The following is a 15,367-nucleotide window of genomic DNA, read 5'->3' as shown; positions in this document are numbered from 1 at the left end:
CTCCACCCACCACAGAGCAGTCCTCTTGCCCACATTATGACCTGCTCTTCCAGCCTGAGTTCTGCTCTTGGCTGAACTGCGAGCTTCCCTTCCCTCCCCGTGCCCAATTCCTCTCCCTCTGGGCCCCATCTCTCCAATAGGGGCAGCCTCTCCCTGCACTGCAGTCCCCTGGGCTCTTATGCAGCACCTGAACTCAGCACCTTCTGCTCACAGCTCTCTAGCCAGATCTCCAAAAGTTAACACTTGTTCCATGTCACAATTGTCAACACCAGCCTTGGAGGTCCTCCTTCCTACATACCCCCACCTTGGACCCTGGCAGCTGCTCTTTTCTTTCATTTTCTGGAGCCAGTTCTGGCATGTCTGATCTGTCTCCCACCCAGACCTAGGCACACACAGAGAGGCGCTTTTTTAGACTCGTTATATCCATGACAGAGGCTCTGGTCCTAGCAGTCATCATTCCTGGCCCAGAGGCAGCCTGGGGAAGCGTTAGCAATAACTCTTGTAAAAAAGCTTGGAAGTCTATTTCTGAAAGATCCCGGGAACAGGTAAGAGCCTCTTCTTGTTCCTTTCCCTGCTTCCATCCTCCCAGGAAAACCCCTCCAGAGACAATGATGAGGGCGGCTGACAGGTATGAGTCCTTAAACTGAAGGGAGTTTACAGTCAGAACTGGTGCCTGATTTGCTGCATCTCCCAGCCCCCACCACACCCCCAGCTGGAGTGGGGCAGGGGGAGGGAGGCTGACTACAGGACTCACTCTCCAACACACATTTTTAATATGAAAGTTAAATAAATATTTCAGTCATTTAATAGCAAGTAATACACAACCTATGCCCACTGACACCCACCTTTAAAACACATGACCTAAGTCCTGACCCTTTCCTCTCTGCCCCCCACCTGGAGGTACAGTGGAGTCCCTGGCTGCCTGGCCAGCTTGCCCTGCAGGTGCTGGGGCCCCATGAGCACCTCTGCTGGACTAGAAAAAGCCCCCCAACTCCCTGGGAACAGCCCCCCAATCCCACTCTGGGCCACTAACCGACCTTCCTGAGAGTTAAGAAGACACCACAGCCAAGTGGAATACAAAAATAGAGCCTCTCTTTTGTTTAAAAAAAACAACAACAAAAAAAACCAACAGCAAACAATTATCAACAACTAGAACCCGGGGTTCCCCCAGCTCCTCCCCAGCCTTCAGTAGCGCAGACCTCATCTTGCTTGAGTTTCTCTGTTTGTACTCCCTCAAGATGGAAATCTCTGCACTGGGAGCTGCGGGAGGGGCCGGGCAGGCGCCTATCGGGGCTCGGGGGCCCAAGTCCTCTGGCTGCCGCGCAGGCTGCGCGTGAAGGGTGGGTAGTTAAGGAACTCGAAGCGCAGACTCTGCTCGGTCGTGTGGTGGCCGCGGGGCAGCCGCTTCATGAAATGGACCTCGCGCTGGTGCTGCCGCGTCTTGGAGCCCTTGCGGGGCCGGCCTTTGCGGGTGAAGGCCATGTACCAGCCCTCGTACTTGGCGTTCTGCAGGGCCGTGTAGTTGTTCTCCAGCACGATCTCCGTGAAGACACAATCCTTGCCTTTGCCGTTGCTCTGCAGGTAGGGGGGCCAGACACGGCATTACTGGGCTCTGTCCGGAGCCCCCCCATCAGAGGCAGAGGGCAGGCGGCCCCAGACAGCAGGTGGGCACCCCAGCAGATGGCAGGGTGGGCAGGAGCTGCAGCCCCACCCCCTGCCCAGGGCACCCGCTCTCTAATCCCTCACAACTCGCAGCCCACCCGGCAACTTCCTGTCCTCCTGGGCAGCAGTGACACATGGCCATCTACGGAGGGGCTGGGCCCCAACACAGAGAGGCAGAGAGGGGGCCCAGACCCTGCCTGCCCTGGCCTCCTGCCCATGAGTCTGGCCAGAGCGGCTAGCACCCGTTTCCCCACCTGCCCACCTCAGGATTCTGGCTGTGGGGCCCCAGGGCAGCCACCCTATGGGGGAGGGGAGGCCTGGGAGGAGACACTGAGCCCCAGAAGCCCAACAAGCAAGCGGGGAGCTTGAGGCTGGAGAGGAGCCGTGACTAATGGGGCCATTTCAGAGCTGGGCCGATGGGCTGGGCCTGCGGCTTGCTGAACATTCCAAATACTGGTACCATGTAATTGGACATAATAGCAAAGCAATTTGGCGATTTGTTAAAAAGATATATGGAATTTACCAACCTCCTCCCAGCCCCTTGCCTAGCCTTCCTTCTTCCTCCTTTGCCTTTATAGCTTTTCATCTCTCAAGCAGGTTCCTTCTCCCTCCCCTCCCCCTCCCAATCCTTAGGTAACCCTAAGGTGGCCCTGTGTCTCTTTGCCCACCTTGTTGAGATCCTGGAGGAGCTCAGCCAGCCCAGCTCGATCCCCAGGCCCCAAGGGCTCCCCTTCTTTCTGGGGCCTCACCTTGGCAATCAGCTTCCCCTTCTTGTTCATGCAGATATACAGGCCCGTCTCAGCTCCTCGCACTCGAACCCTGCTCCCAAAGGTATCTGTCTCCACAATGAGCTTTGCTGTTGGGGACAGAGGCTGGAGGTTATTGGAAGCTCCCTGACCCCGACTGTCCCAGGTCCTTAACCCAGCTGGCCTACAGACTTGTCACGTCCCAGCAGCAACTTTTCCAAGGGCCAGTACCCAGCCCAGCTATTAGCCCCAGCCCAGCTACTAGGCTTTAGCCCCAGCCCAGCTACTAGTATGCTGCACAACTCTGGTCAAGACCCCTTTCTGGGCCTCAGGCCCCTCACCTGGGTCTATAGAGGGGGATGCATGAGGTCATGGTGTACCAACTGGGTTTTGCAGAGTGTTCTTGGGGCCATCAAATTAAAATACCCTCTTTTAAAACCAGACAGTAATGACTTTTATGTCGAGGCTTCATGAATAGCGTTCTCCTGAGAATCAAAAGATCTCTGAGGATACTTACAACTCAAAATATTATGAGCACATGCCTCACAGATCATTAGAAACATCTGGGTGCAGTGGTGACCTCCAATCCTGAGGCCAAAGGGAAAAGCACTCTCTCCTGTTTCTGGTACCTGGGTTCTAACAGCCTTGACCAATCCCCCACCCCCACCCCTGCTCTGCTTGCGGAGAAGGTGATAGGGATGGGACAGCTCTCCCTAACACAGCCCATAGCATGCTGCTTTCCCAGAACTCAGACACTAGCTGGGAGGGTCCTGCCTCTTCCCCGTGCTGCCCAGTCACCACAATCCCCAGCCACAGTGTCCAGAAATCAACAACTCAATGGTCTTTCCTCTTTCAACCTGCATCACAGCTGAGCTTCTCACCCCAGTGACCAAACCTCTTCTTTGGGTGAGGAGAGGAGAAATCAGGCTTGCCTCTCAGTCTGGAGAGCCAGGAGACAGGGAGCTGAATTCTGTGCCTTCTTCCCCTTCTCTCCTCCCCTCAGACAGCCAACTTGCCACAAAAGCTCATCCCTGTCCACTCTCTGTATAACTGCTCCCTTTGAGGCTGTCCCCAAAAAGGGAGTGAGGGCTGACTTAGCCCTTTGGGATGGGACAGAAGGGGCTGTTGCAGAGCCCAGCCTCTTCCCTCACTGAGAAAGCAGTTCTGGGACTCCCCAGAGCTGCCTCCCAGCCTGCACTGACAAGGTGGCAACTTCTCTGTCCCTGAAACTAATGGGGAGGAGGGTATGGACACCAAGGTTAGCAAGGCAACCCTCAATGCCCAGCCTGTGACTAACCCCCCTTCACATAAGCACTGAGCTGGGACCCAGTGGCCAAGTCCCCAGTCTGGCTCCAAGTCAGCCCGGGGAAATGCAGCTGTCACCTCTCCTCCCACCCACCTCCTCTTGGACCCAGCCAGTCTGCTCATCCCTCTTCTGGTCTGCCTTCCAGAGCAAGGAGCAGCTGCTTTTAAGGGCCAGGAAGAACACTGGCGGGAGAAGGGCAAGAGAGGATCCCACTCAGAGGATTCTGGTCAAATGGGGCAGACAGGGATGGAGTAGGCCCCTCTGTCCCTTCTTGGGACCCATAAGGAAGCAGCTGGGACCTCTCTGCTGTTCTTTCCCAGACTCTTCCTGTGCTGGCTGTACACCCGAGGCCTCTGCTCTTAGGCCCTCCAGCTCCTACTCCTGTTGGGCAGGAAGGGACCAAGATGTCTGAGAAGCCTCCTATACGTGGTAAGGAGAGAAGTGGGACCAAACCTCTGGTGTCTGAAGACGAGATCCCCCATGGCCCGTTTAGCCTCTTCTTCCCTCCCCAAAACCCAAGGATCTGGACCATTTGCTCTAATGGAGCAAACCCAGAAGAAGCCAGGCATTCATTCCCTTTCCTTGGAAGCTGAGAAGGGCAGCTAGCAGCCAGTTTGGAGGGACAAAGGGACGGTAGGCTGGCCCTGCCAGCCCAGCGGGGAAGCTGGGCCACCGGGCAGGCCCTCCCCACCCCCACTGCCAAGAGCCCCCACTCTCCTTCCTGGAAGGATCTGGGGAGCTGGGGCCACAGTTTACAGCGGCTTTCTCGACTGGGCTTTTGGAAAGCTTAACATTTTCAAACCTATTCTTCCACCCAGTGACAGATTTATCCCAGGAAAATTATGTCTCCTTCTCCAGCTTTGAAGGGAAGTCAGCTACGTCGACGCAGAAAAAATGCAGCGAGACATACTCGATCCCCCAAACTGGCTCGAGAAGAGGAGAAAGTATTCAGGAAATGTTAAAAAAGGTGAAAGTAAGAAGAGTTTTAATCGCTCTGCCAGACGCGGGGGTCTCTCCAGAGATTCATAGAGAACAATCTTGAACCTCTTTTTTAACATTTACAGACTTGCAACTCTTTTCAAACTCACATCTGAAAAAAGGCTCGTTCTTTTTCTGTTTTATATCATTCTTCATTTTTCTTCTTAGCTCTTAAAATGCCTCACCTTTTTATTACATTTTAATAGAGTCTTCCCCTCTCCTTTCATGCTTGTTTAACTTGGTCATTATTTAAAGGTTTTTAAACTCACAATAATCACTCTCTAAAAACAACACCAGCCGCCCAGAGGGCTTGCTTTTCTCTTGGTACATCCAGGACTCTGGAAATTGGCCTTGTTTCAAGGCAGGAATATTGAATGTTTTAGAAATCAATCAGTCCCCAGCCTCTCCACCCCGCAGTAGCTCCCTATACTCACCACCCCAGTGGGAGCTGGGAGCCCTGCTCTGACAGACCTAGTAGGTTCCTGGGTAAGTGGAGCAGGGAGGGCCCCTTTCCAAGCCTAGTCCCCATGTGTAATTGACCCTTCTGATCAAAGCATTTAAAGGTTCACAGCAACCCCCCCCCCCAAGCTAGGAGAGTTGGGGGGACTTCTCTCCCTTCTCTTTCCCACTCTCCTTTTGTGGGCCCTGGCGACATATCCTCTTTCAAGAGCTTCCCTTAAACCTGGGCCTCCTCCCCCTGAACCCTCTGCTTCCACCTGCAGCTGGGGAGAGGTGTATGAAAGGGGGAGGTGTAAGGGGAAATTCCTGGATTCATTCATCTGCTGGGCAGGGAAGGGGCACCTGTGGGCCAAGTACTCCCTGAGGTCCCTTCCCCAGCCCTCTCTTCTCCGGCTGACCCCCAAAATTCTTTTTTGCCTTACTTAACTCCTTGCCTTCTGAGCTGGGGATGCTGAAGGCCCCTGGCCCACACAGATGGGGCTGGTGAGTCCAGTCACATCAAGCCAGGGAGGGGAAGAGGGCATGTCCCACAAGCTACCTTTACCCTACCCACAGTGCAGCTTGCCTTACCGAAAGGGTCGCCGTCTTCCGCCATGGCGTTGATGCGCTTGTTGGCCAGGACCTGCACGTGCTTCCCGCTGGTGCGGCTGTAGAGCTGGTAGGTCCGGATGAGGCGGCGGCTGAGCTGATCCGTCACCAGGCTCTGCTCCCTCACATGCTGTGTAAAATTAGGTGAGGACTGAACAGTTACCTTTAGGAAATTGAAAAATACACAACACGCCATTATAATGTTACTCTGCCCAGGGGCCCGAGTGGCCCCCATCGCCCTGCACCCCCCTCCACTGCCCCAGGCAGCTGGTAGGGGCTGGGGGTCCCCCCAACATGCCAGCTCAGGCCACCAGCCCCCACCCAGGAAAGTCGGGCAGACCCAGCCTAGTATGGATGAGCCCCGGGATGGGGAAGGATCTGGACCCACCTGTTGGGAAACACCCTGGGACTCGCGGCCAGCTCGGAACAGGGAAGCCAGCTCCCTGCCCAGCGTAGGCCCCCCGCCCGGGCCTTCCTAGAAGAGCAGGGCGCTTTTAAGTAGGGAGGCAGCGCTGCCTGACCCCTGACATTTATAAAGACAAATTTACGGAGCAAATGTTGAGTGCGGTGAGGGCGTAGGCACCTGATCTTTCGGCCAGACCCGCCACAAGCCTCCCCCTAGAGCCGCGCAGAGGGTCCCTGTGGCAGTCACCCCGACTTCTGACAACGAATGCCAGGACTACCCCCTTCCTCGGCGGCCAGGTGTGGCTGCCTACGGTGGTATTCTCCATCCACCCCAACCTGGCTAGGATGCGTGGGAGACAGCACTGGATACCCAGACCTTGGGTTCTAGCCTCGCCACTCACTGGCTGTGTGACCTTGGGCAGGGAACTACCTCTCTGTTCCTTAGCTTCCAACTCAGGGTAGCTCGGAATTGGATTTCTAAGGTTCCTTCCAGCCCTGCCGCGCTGGCCACAGGGTCGGTCCTCGCGCCCCTGCCTGACCTGGCCAACCCGCGACCCCGCTGGCCCCGGCCCTCGCCTCCGTGTAGTGCGCCTTACCTGGGCTTGGAGGCAGAGAACCAGCAAGTGCAACAGCCTGTGGGAGACAAAAGCGGGCGGGAGAGAGGGGCGCGGGGTGAGCGAGGGGCGCGGCGCGCAGCCAGCGGGGACGGGGCGGTGGTACTCACAGGCAGCTCAGGGCCGAGCGGGGGCTGCCCATGGCGCGCGGCCCAGGGAGCGCGGGGAGCCCCGGCGGGATCACGCCGGCCCGCGAGCGGCCGCGGACGCACGAGCCGAGGGCGGCGGCGAGCGAGGACGGCTCGAGGGCGGGAGCCTAGCGGCGATGCCGACGCGGCTCCGCGGGTCCCGTGGAAGGTCGAGCTGGCCGCGCCGCGCCGAGTCGCTCAACGCAGCTGCCGGAGCCGGTGGCCGCTGGCTGCTCAGGATCCGGAGCAGGCGGAGGGTAACGGGCCGGCAGGGTGGGTGAGTAGGTGGGAAGGGAGGGGAGGGGTGGGGGCGGGGGCGCCGCACCGGGCGCGAGGGGAGCGCGGGGCGGGCGGCTGGAGCCCGCAGCCCCCGACTGGGAGCTGGGGCCCGGACGCAGCCCGGGGCGGGGGCGGGGCGGCCGGGGCGGGGCGGCCGGCGGGTCTGGGATTGGGGGTCTGGGCTAGGGGAGGGGTCTGGGGACCCGCCGGAGGGGCGGGGGCGGCCGGGTGGGCGCCTCCCCCATCCCTGCCCTGTCCCCTCGCGCGCTCTTAGGGTCTGGACACGCGGGGATGGGGGGCGCCTCGGGCCGCTTGCTCCATGGAGTCCCGAGACCCTTGGCAGGGGCTTGCTGGACCACCGGTGCGCCCGAGTCCGAAAGTGCCAGGGCTCCACGGTGGGGCCGGGTTCACTCACGCCTCAGCCTATACGGCGGGTCTCTGAGCCACCTACTGTGCGCTCCCGCTGGGCCTGCCCCCGGGAAGTGGCCGCTGACACTGGACTGAACGGCTGTACACTCGGCTCTCCAGCAGTGAGTGCATGTGCGACGGGGACCCGACTCCCCGTCTTTCTGCTGAGTACTCCGCCTTGCGGGTTTCTCCTATCTTGCTCAGTCTCCGAAAAGGCCTTCTCCTCCTCCCGCACCATTATCACCATCACCCCGTCCCCGAATTCACCCCTCCAATATCACCATCACTCCCGCCTCTGACCCCCCCCATACTCATACACACACGTGCGTTCGCTCATCTGAAACTTGGGAGAAACAACGGAACAACGACCCACCTCTGTGAGAGAGCCCAGAGGTCGCTGGCAAGGACGCGCAGTCCCTGTTGCCCCCCCAATGCAACAGGTAGATGGGGCAAAATAACTGCTCTCAGCTGCTTTTCCTGGGGAAGAAACTCGGACCCAGGCCACTAGTCGTTCCCTCTAGAGTCCCATTATTTGTGCACTTAACAGGTATTTACACACCTACTGTGTACTGGACAGGGACTGAAGCTTTGTGTCAGCTGGGGTGGAGGAAGAGCGAAAGGAGGAGGTAGGGACTTGTCTAAGCCTTTCCCAGCCCCTCATTCCTTTCCTCCAGGCGCTGCTGGAAACCCTGCGCCATGGTGCTTCTTTGGGAGCAGCCTGGGTGGGCAGAGGTGCCCTGGTACTTCTGAAGAGCAGGTGGAGCCACTGATGCCCGGCCCAGCTTCTCCCTTCACTGGATTTCCCCTGCCTCACTGCCCCCTCTGCCCCAATCATGTCTCTGGGGGTTGGGCTGAAGGGATTGGATGGTCCCAGGAAGCCATTAGACCAGAGGCAGTAGGCAGGCCCTCATCCAGCATCTCAGCCAAGTTCTATCTACCTCGCCTTTCTCTGTGCCCCACCTTTCCCCACCTCCAGTCATAAAGCTAATACTGAGCAATGTACAAATGGGAAAACAGAATCAGAAGACTTGTTCCAAGATCTCATCTTTTCTCAGGTAAACTTCCTGAGCCTACCTATTATCCCCTCAGGAGTCTGTTCACTCAGCTGGCTCTTACCCACACAGACCTCCAGGCAAGGACCATGTCTTACTAGCTCGGAATCTGCAGCTCATGGCACAGAGCTGGGCAGGGTTGTTCTGCAGTTAGTATTCAATGAATGAGTGATGGGGAAACTGGCTGAGCATTTAGACCTCAGCACATTTGCCACTTCCCCCAAGGAGACTTGCCTTTACCCCCTTGCCCCAACAGATAATAATCATAAGCACCACCATTTATTGAGCACTGTATTTGCTCAAGGCTGGGCTTGCACCATCTCCTTTCAACGCCACTGGGATGTGGGTCCATTAGAGGGGGCAACAGGTGAGGTGGGCTCCAGTGCCTAAAGCCCCAACCAGCCCTTTTCCTTTATTTTACTTCTCTGTCTTAGAGGCCTACAGGCTGGCTACCTGTTGAGTGTCTACCTCCCCAGCTGCACTGCTTCAAGCAGGCAGGATGCTCACCGTCTTAACCTCATGCCTGCGCATAGTAAATCCTTGAAAAAGTTTATTTGCATGCATTAACACGTGATGAGTGGAGAGATGGAGAACAGAGGATGGGAAGGGCCTTCTCCCCACCAGGGACCTAGCCCTCTGAAAAGTCTCAGAAATCGTGGAGCAGGACCCAGGCAGGGGTCAGGGCATTCAGTCCCTCCTTAGTGTGCACAGTCCAAAGTCACTCTGGGCACCTGCCCTTCCCTGGAGTGGTGGTAGAAGCCAGAGCACCTGGCTCAGACCAGGGTTCAACCTGGGGTTCCGGAGTCCCCATAAGGTTCTGAAGGCCCTGGGCTGAACTTCAATGATGTTAACCCACCGTCCTCTCTCTTCCTCAGATATGGGCATCCTGGGGCCTAAAATCATGGAAGCCAGGGTTTCAGTCTTACACCTAAACCTCGTCTTTACAGGACCAAAATTCCAGTACATTTGGAGAATTCTCCCTAAACTGGATCCTGGATAATTTGGGGGAATTATTCTCATCTCCCCAAAAGTCCATGTCTACAGAGAGGGGCAGATGGGGACACCCGCATCAGGCCAGGGGGTACTGCCGGGCACCCCCTGTGAGTGACAGATGCAAATATTCCTTTGGGGCCCCAGCAGGCCTCTCTCTCCTTCCCTCGCTCGCTTGCTCGCCTCCTGGCCAGCTCTCTCCTTCCTTTATCTTATCAAAGCCCCGTAATTACAATTGCTATTTTGTTTCCTCGAATCTGCAATCAGAGCTCCCTGGCCCTGATGAGGGAGCGCCTGTCAACCTGATCGCTGAGTGACAGCTCGGCCACCTTTCCCGGCCTCCCCCACACTCTGCAAACACAAATACACACACACACACACACACACACACACACACACACACACACACAGCCTCGCCTCCCGCAAACACAAACACACACTCCTCGCCAACACAAACAGCCTCTCCGCAAACACGCCCTCGCCGGTACCCAAACACACAACTTCAGCCTCTTTCCAAACGTATCCCTCACCCCATGGCCCACCCCGGGCCCCTCAAATCCACACTAGCCGGCGCAGGCCGCTGGGACTGCCGCTCGATCCACCACGCGCCTCCTGCTCTCGGCGTTCAAAGCACCGCGCACTCTCCGCGACCGTTCAAATGCAAATCGTCGAGACAGCCTTAAGCACTTCGAGCCCTCGTCTGGGAGTCGTCCCTCTTCGTCCCTCAAATACAGGCCTGTCTTTCCTCCAACGGTCTGCACACAAAGGCGTACACCTTTATTCCTCAGCGCACATCAGCGCTCCTACTGTGCGCGATGGGGCAGAAATGGGGATCGAGGAGAAACAGGAGCGAGGAGGGAGAAAAAACAATTCCCAACACTGTCCGTGAGGCGCCCGGTGGGGCTGGAAAACTCCTGGACGAAGGGGCAGATGTGGATTGGGCCCCCACTGCGGGCAGGAGCACGCTCGGCGCCAGCCCTGGCCGCGGGAGACCCACAAAGACTACAGTCAAGGCACACAATGAGCCATCAGTGGCGTCGCGGGGGGTAAATATTGGGGCGGGCCATGCTCAGGGGGTAGCTGGATCAGCTTTCCCCAAGAGAAGACTTTTCGCTGCACCCAGCGGGTCTCGCGCGCCTCCAACCTCTCATGTACCAAGGACTTTGGAGGCTATAAGTGAGAGGAGGAAGGGAAGCGCTCTATCAGAGGAGCCCTTCCAGTGAATGATGAATGAATGAATGAATGAATGAATGAAGTCAGCCTTAGTAACTTATTCCCTCTCCTTCCGCCTGAACTTCGGGGGCCCCGACCGCTTGCTGGGCACGTGGGCTCCTGCATGCCTAGAGTCACTAGACAGAAGTCGTGGGGTAGCGGCACGGCCACGGGCGGTTTCAACCTCGTCCACCAGAGGGCGCCAGCCCCCATTCTCTTCCCTGCAGACCCAGTGCCGCGGGGAGATGAATGGTCTCAAGCCTGGCTGCCCCCTCCACCCTGGTTCCCGGTGGCAGCACTTCAGGAAAGTCCTCCTGGAGAGTAGAAAGGGACCTGAGACCCTGCTCACCGCAACATACAAAGGGATCATTTCCTTTATCCTCAACTTATGGAAAAAGGGGATTAAAAACTGGACCTTTGCTCCTCACGACAGGGAAGGGGGAACCTCCTCTAGGGATGTATGTTGAAGTGGGAGTGCTTTTCCTTGTTGTGGGGACATTCTATCTAAAGTTTACCTCACCTACCCCAATACCAGCCCCTTCTGGTTATCTAGGGACCCCTCCCACTTGCTCACTCATTTGCCCAGCAGCCAGTGTGGGAGGGAGTGGGCCTGGCCCCACCAGGCACTGTTCTCTGTCCATCCTCAGCATGTCTGGCCCCAGGCTGTCTCAGGAGGTAACCTATTATTTGTTTGTTTGTTTGTGGGGCATTGAGACCCCCCCCATCAACACAGCTGCTGAACTGCTGACCCCGGAGTTGGTCACATACACACTCATGCTCACCCCATGTATATCCCTTTTTCTTCCTGGCATCGTAGCAGCCAAGTCCCAGAACCAGATGATTCCAGGCACCAGAGACCCCCAGACCAGGCAGTGTGCAGGGAGCAGGAACCCCTTAACCCAGGAGGCTGAATCCCAGGGGCCCGTCTCTGCCCCCATATGCCAGGCCACCCGGATTCTGGTTTCCCTGTCACCCAATCTGGCCAGCCCCCTCCATCTGGCCCCCGGAATCAGGTTTCTAAGGGCCATGATCAACTCGGAGACAGCCTGCAAGACTGGAAGGAGGAGCAAAGACTAGCCTCCGCCCTACCCCGGTCCCCCTCATGGGGCCTGAGATGCACATTCCTCGGGCTGCTTAAGTCCCCTTATCTGCCCCCCTGCCCATCAGCCTGAGTGCTGACAGAGGCCCAGACCCCTTGTTTGGATGCTGATAACCTCCTGGGATGGCCCTCCCCCACCTGAAGGAACTGAGAATAGGCTTGGAGTCGGGAGGTCCCCTTCTAGCAAGGCAGTTTGGGCCTAGGTCTGGCCTGGCCTCAGGGCCCTGAGGATAGCAGGATCCCACATTTCCTCACCCTCCCTGAGGCCTGAGGCCACCCTCAGTGCTGCTACAGTGCCACCTGGTGGTCCCTAGGGGAATGCCACCCCAGCAGGGGAAGAAACCACACAAATGAGTTGCAAAACAACCACACCACTTTATTGCAACCTTTATCCAAAAATATAAAAAGCATTAAAAATGTGTAGTCCTGGGCTTCAGATGCTGACCTCCAACCTTATAGGCAAGTGGGGAGAGGGTCAGAAGTTAAGAATTCTTCCCATTCCTGGAGAAAAGGGAAGACCCAGGCGTGGTACAAGATTAGACCAGGGCCCTATGGAGAATGGGACCCCCCTCTCTCCTAGCACCAGCCCAAGATGCCCCAACCCACCCCTCCTCTTCAACGGAGAAGATATTTAAAAGTCTTGATTACTGTACAGCAACGTGGTGCACGGCATGTATGGCAGGCAGCTAGCTGACCTGAGGAGAGCAGATAAGGGGTCAGCACCTGCTCCCCCAACCCCCAAGACCCTGCTGGGTTCGGCTCCCTCTCACTCACCAAGGAGTGCTAGGGCCTGCCCCGCTGCTTCTTGGCAGGCAGGATGGAGCACAACTCAGCTTCCTCCTCCTCACTCCCCTCTTCTCCGCTCTCTTCTTCCTCGGAAATGTCATTGCTTACAGTAACTGGTACACACACAAGTAATAAAGGGAGGAGATTGTTAAAGCCAGACCCCCTTCATACCTTATGTCACTTATTCATACACTGTGGTGCTAGGCCTGCAGGGACCCTGGTCTCCCAGAGCATATGGTCTAGATGGGAAGAACCTCAGATACTAAACTGGGTGACAAAGAGCCAAAGGAGTCCACGTCACTGGAAGTGGAGAAACTTGGACTGGTTCCATGAGGGAGGGAGGTTTGAGTAGGACAGAAAGTGGAGGACACATCATGCAGAACCTGTTATGGGAGCTACACTGGGAGACAAGGCTGGGATGGGCCAAGCGTGTGGGATGGAGGGAGACCTGATGGAGAGCCCACTGGAGGCAAAGAAGAGGACTCTCACCAATCTGGTGCCGCCCAGTGATCCGCACAGGGCCAGAACCTGACTTCAGGCGGAAGGTTACAGGTGGTTGGAGCTGGAAGTCATCCAAACTGAGCTGGGAAGAAGAAAAGAATGAAGGCCTGGTCCGCTCCTGGCCCACCCCATCTTGTGATGAGTCCTGAAGTCCTCAATTCCTTACCACCCCCATCCCCAAGGTATGGCCAGGGAACTCACCATGGGTTGGCAGGACAACTTGAGGTTGGCCACAGGGACAGCAATCTCCTGGTGATCATGGTTCCGGGCCACAACTTCTACCACATTACACTCATCTTTGGCCCCCTCAGTGAGGCAGAGCTGGGAAGGGTACACAGGGCCTTGGGGTCTCCCCAAGCAAGGGGAAGTAGCTATCCTAGAACTTGCCCAGCCTCAGGGGTCCTTGGATCACCTGGCCAAGGAAGCCACCCCCCGTGGGAGTTGGGCGGAGGGGACTCCCAGTAAACGGGGGGTTGAGGGGAACCGTTAGAGGCCCACCAGTAGCCTGCTCAGGTCCAGCTATTCACCACCATCCCCCACAACCGTCCCTCACCATGGTCAAAGCCAGCACGTGCTCTGCATCATCCTCTTCCTCTACTTTGAAGGTGAAAGAGCGAGTGTGGCCCGAGAGCTCACAGCCTAGAAGAGGTAACAGTGCGAGTGTACCTGAGTATGCGTGTGTGTGTGTGTGGGGGGGTTCAACAACCTCCCATCCCATGCAGCCATGGAGTGACCGCCATCTACACGCCCTCTTCTCTCACTTCTCCGGAACATTTGGGGCAGTTGGCCCTGGGCCCGCCCTGCACATCTGAGGCAGCGGTCTCGCCGCCCCTTTCTACTGCCGCGTGCGATACCCTCTTCCCCCACCAAGTAGGGCATCCATCTGCACTCCTATTGCTCAGCCCTGTCTCTGACTGCCCCAGCACTACCCTCATCCCCTCCTTTCTCAATACCGAAGAAAAAACTGTCCATAGTGACTGGAGCGGAGGCTCTCAGCCCCCCAACTCCCGCGGCCCGGGCTCTGCTCTCCTGACTCAAAAACGCTAAAGCGGCGGCGGCGCCGGCGGCCATGCTGCAAGGGCCGCCCGGGAACTCCGCCTCCGACACGTACAAAGCCGGGGACTCCTGCCGGTTCTGGTCCCGCCTATTAAAGGAGACGCTCGACATTGAGCGAGAAAAAACCGAGACGCCTCGGTCGGTTCCTGGGCTTCTTCGCCCGGCCTCGCCCAAGAGCACACGTGCAGCCCGTTCAGACCTGTGTGTGGGACCGCAAAGAGAAAGTAACATTACAGAAGCATGGATTTGGGATTAATATTTGCCTCCTTCCTCATTCCAATGACCAAGGATCTCTGAGCGTGGCTCCTACCTCCATTTTCTCTAGCTCCTTGCACCCTCCAGTGTCTCCCACCCTTCCAACCCAGGGTAAGCTTTCGTGAAAGGGAGACTAGACTAAAAAATGGAAATCTTTCCAATTCCCCCTGCAAAGGTGAGTTTCAGGGCAGCATTTTTCTTATAAAAACTAAGGAAATGTGCTCGTATTTGCCTTAGCTCCAAGAGCAGAGGAAGAATTTCAGCTATGGGTATCTGGTACCCAAACCATCCTCTCCTAGATACATGCTTCCTGCTGCAACGACCCTGCAGCTTACTATCCAAATGGCATCTTACATTGAATTCCAGATGCTGGCTGGATGTTGACGCTTGCTAGCAGACTAACTGCTGCTCCTGGCAGAGGCATGCTTTCAAGCTTGTAATTCCAAATCAGCCCAGGCACATACTTCCATCTTGGATTCCTGTCTCACAATTTGGGCTACTCCCTACCATTTTTCACCGTTTGACTAAAGAACCAGGCAAATTGTGTTCCTTATCCTATTTGATGGTGGGAACTCAAACTAGTTGCCCTAATTCAGGTTATGAATGGTGAGAGGTTGGACAGGCCAAGAACCAGCCTCCTTTTCTTATCTTCGGCCTCGCCTTGAAGGAAACCTGGAAGGAAGTCCTTTACTGGAGATGGGAGTGGGAGAGGGCTGCCTTGAAGAGCTGGTCCCTAATTTGGAACAGATGTGGAGAGGAATACTTGCCTGTAGGTGAGGCATGAAGGGCAGGAGAAAAGGTAAGGAGGCAGACACAGCAAGTAGGTTTACACAGTACACCACA

At 56.7% G+C, this 15,367-nt stretch overlaps 2 protein-coding genes across 3 annotated transcripts; both read right to left on the bottom strand.

Moving 5' to 3' along the window:
- Positions 1 to 1,161: 1,161 nt before the first annotated feature.
- Positions 1,162 to 7,054, bottom strand: FGF8 (fibroblast growth factor 8). The gene is made up of 6 exons (XM_019725128.2): positions 6,869 to 7,054; positions 6,741 to 6,777; positions 6,128 to 6,214; positions 5,722 to 5,902; positions 2,412 to 2,518; positions 1,162 to 1,575 (listed from the first exon to the last, which is right to left on the bottom strand). The coding sequence occupies exons 1-6, from the start codon at positions 6,898 to 6,900 to the stop codon at positions 1,285 to 1,287; spliced, it is 735 nt and encodes a 244-aa protein (XP_019580687.1). The 5' UTR covers positions 6,901 to 7,054; the 3' UTR covers positions 1,162 to 1,284.
- A 5,227-nt stretch (positions 7,055 to 12,281) lies between these two features.
- NPM3 (nucleophosmin/nucleoplasmin 3) lies at positions 12,282 to 14,325 on the bottom strand. Of its 2 annotated transcripts, none has more exons than XM_019724962.2 (6): positions 14,167 to 14,325; positions 13,767 to 13,852; positions 13,415 to 13,534; positions 13,202 to 13,295; positions 12,701 to 12,825; positions 12,282 to 12,621 (listed from the first exon to the last, which is right to left on the bottom strand). In XM_019724962.2, exons 1-5 carry the CDS (start codon positions 14,282 to 14,284, stop codon positions 12,710 to 12,712), a joined length of 534 nt encoding a protein of 177 aa, XP_019580521.1. In that variant the 5' UTR covers positions 14,285 to 14,325; the 3' UTR covers positions 12,282 to 12,621; positions 12,701 to 12,709. The 2 variants fall into 2 exon arrangements, with proteins under 2 accessions (XP_019580521.1, XP_019580522.1); XM_019724963.2 differs by having other exon boundaries at positions 12,282 to 12,427.
- Between the last annotated feature and the right edge of the window lie 1,042 nt (positions 14,326 to 15,367).

This window comes from Rhinolophus sinicus, linkage group LG07 (assembly GCF_036562045.2).
Source record: "Rhinolophus sinicus isolate RSC01 linkage group LG07, ASM3656204v1, whole genome shotgun sequence".
In the NCBI taxonomy this organism is placed as follows: domain Eukaryota; kingdom Metazoa; phylum Chordata; class Mammalia; order Chiroptera; family Rhinolophidae; genus Rhinolophus; species Rhinolophus sinicus.
This window is presented reverse-complemented; position numbering and strand designations above follow the sequence as displayed.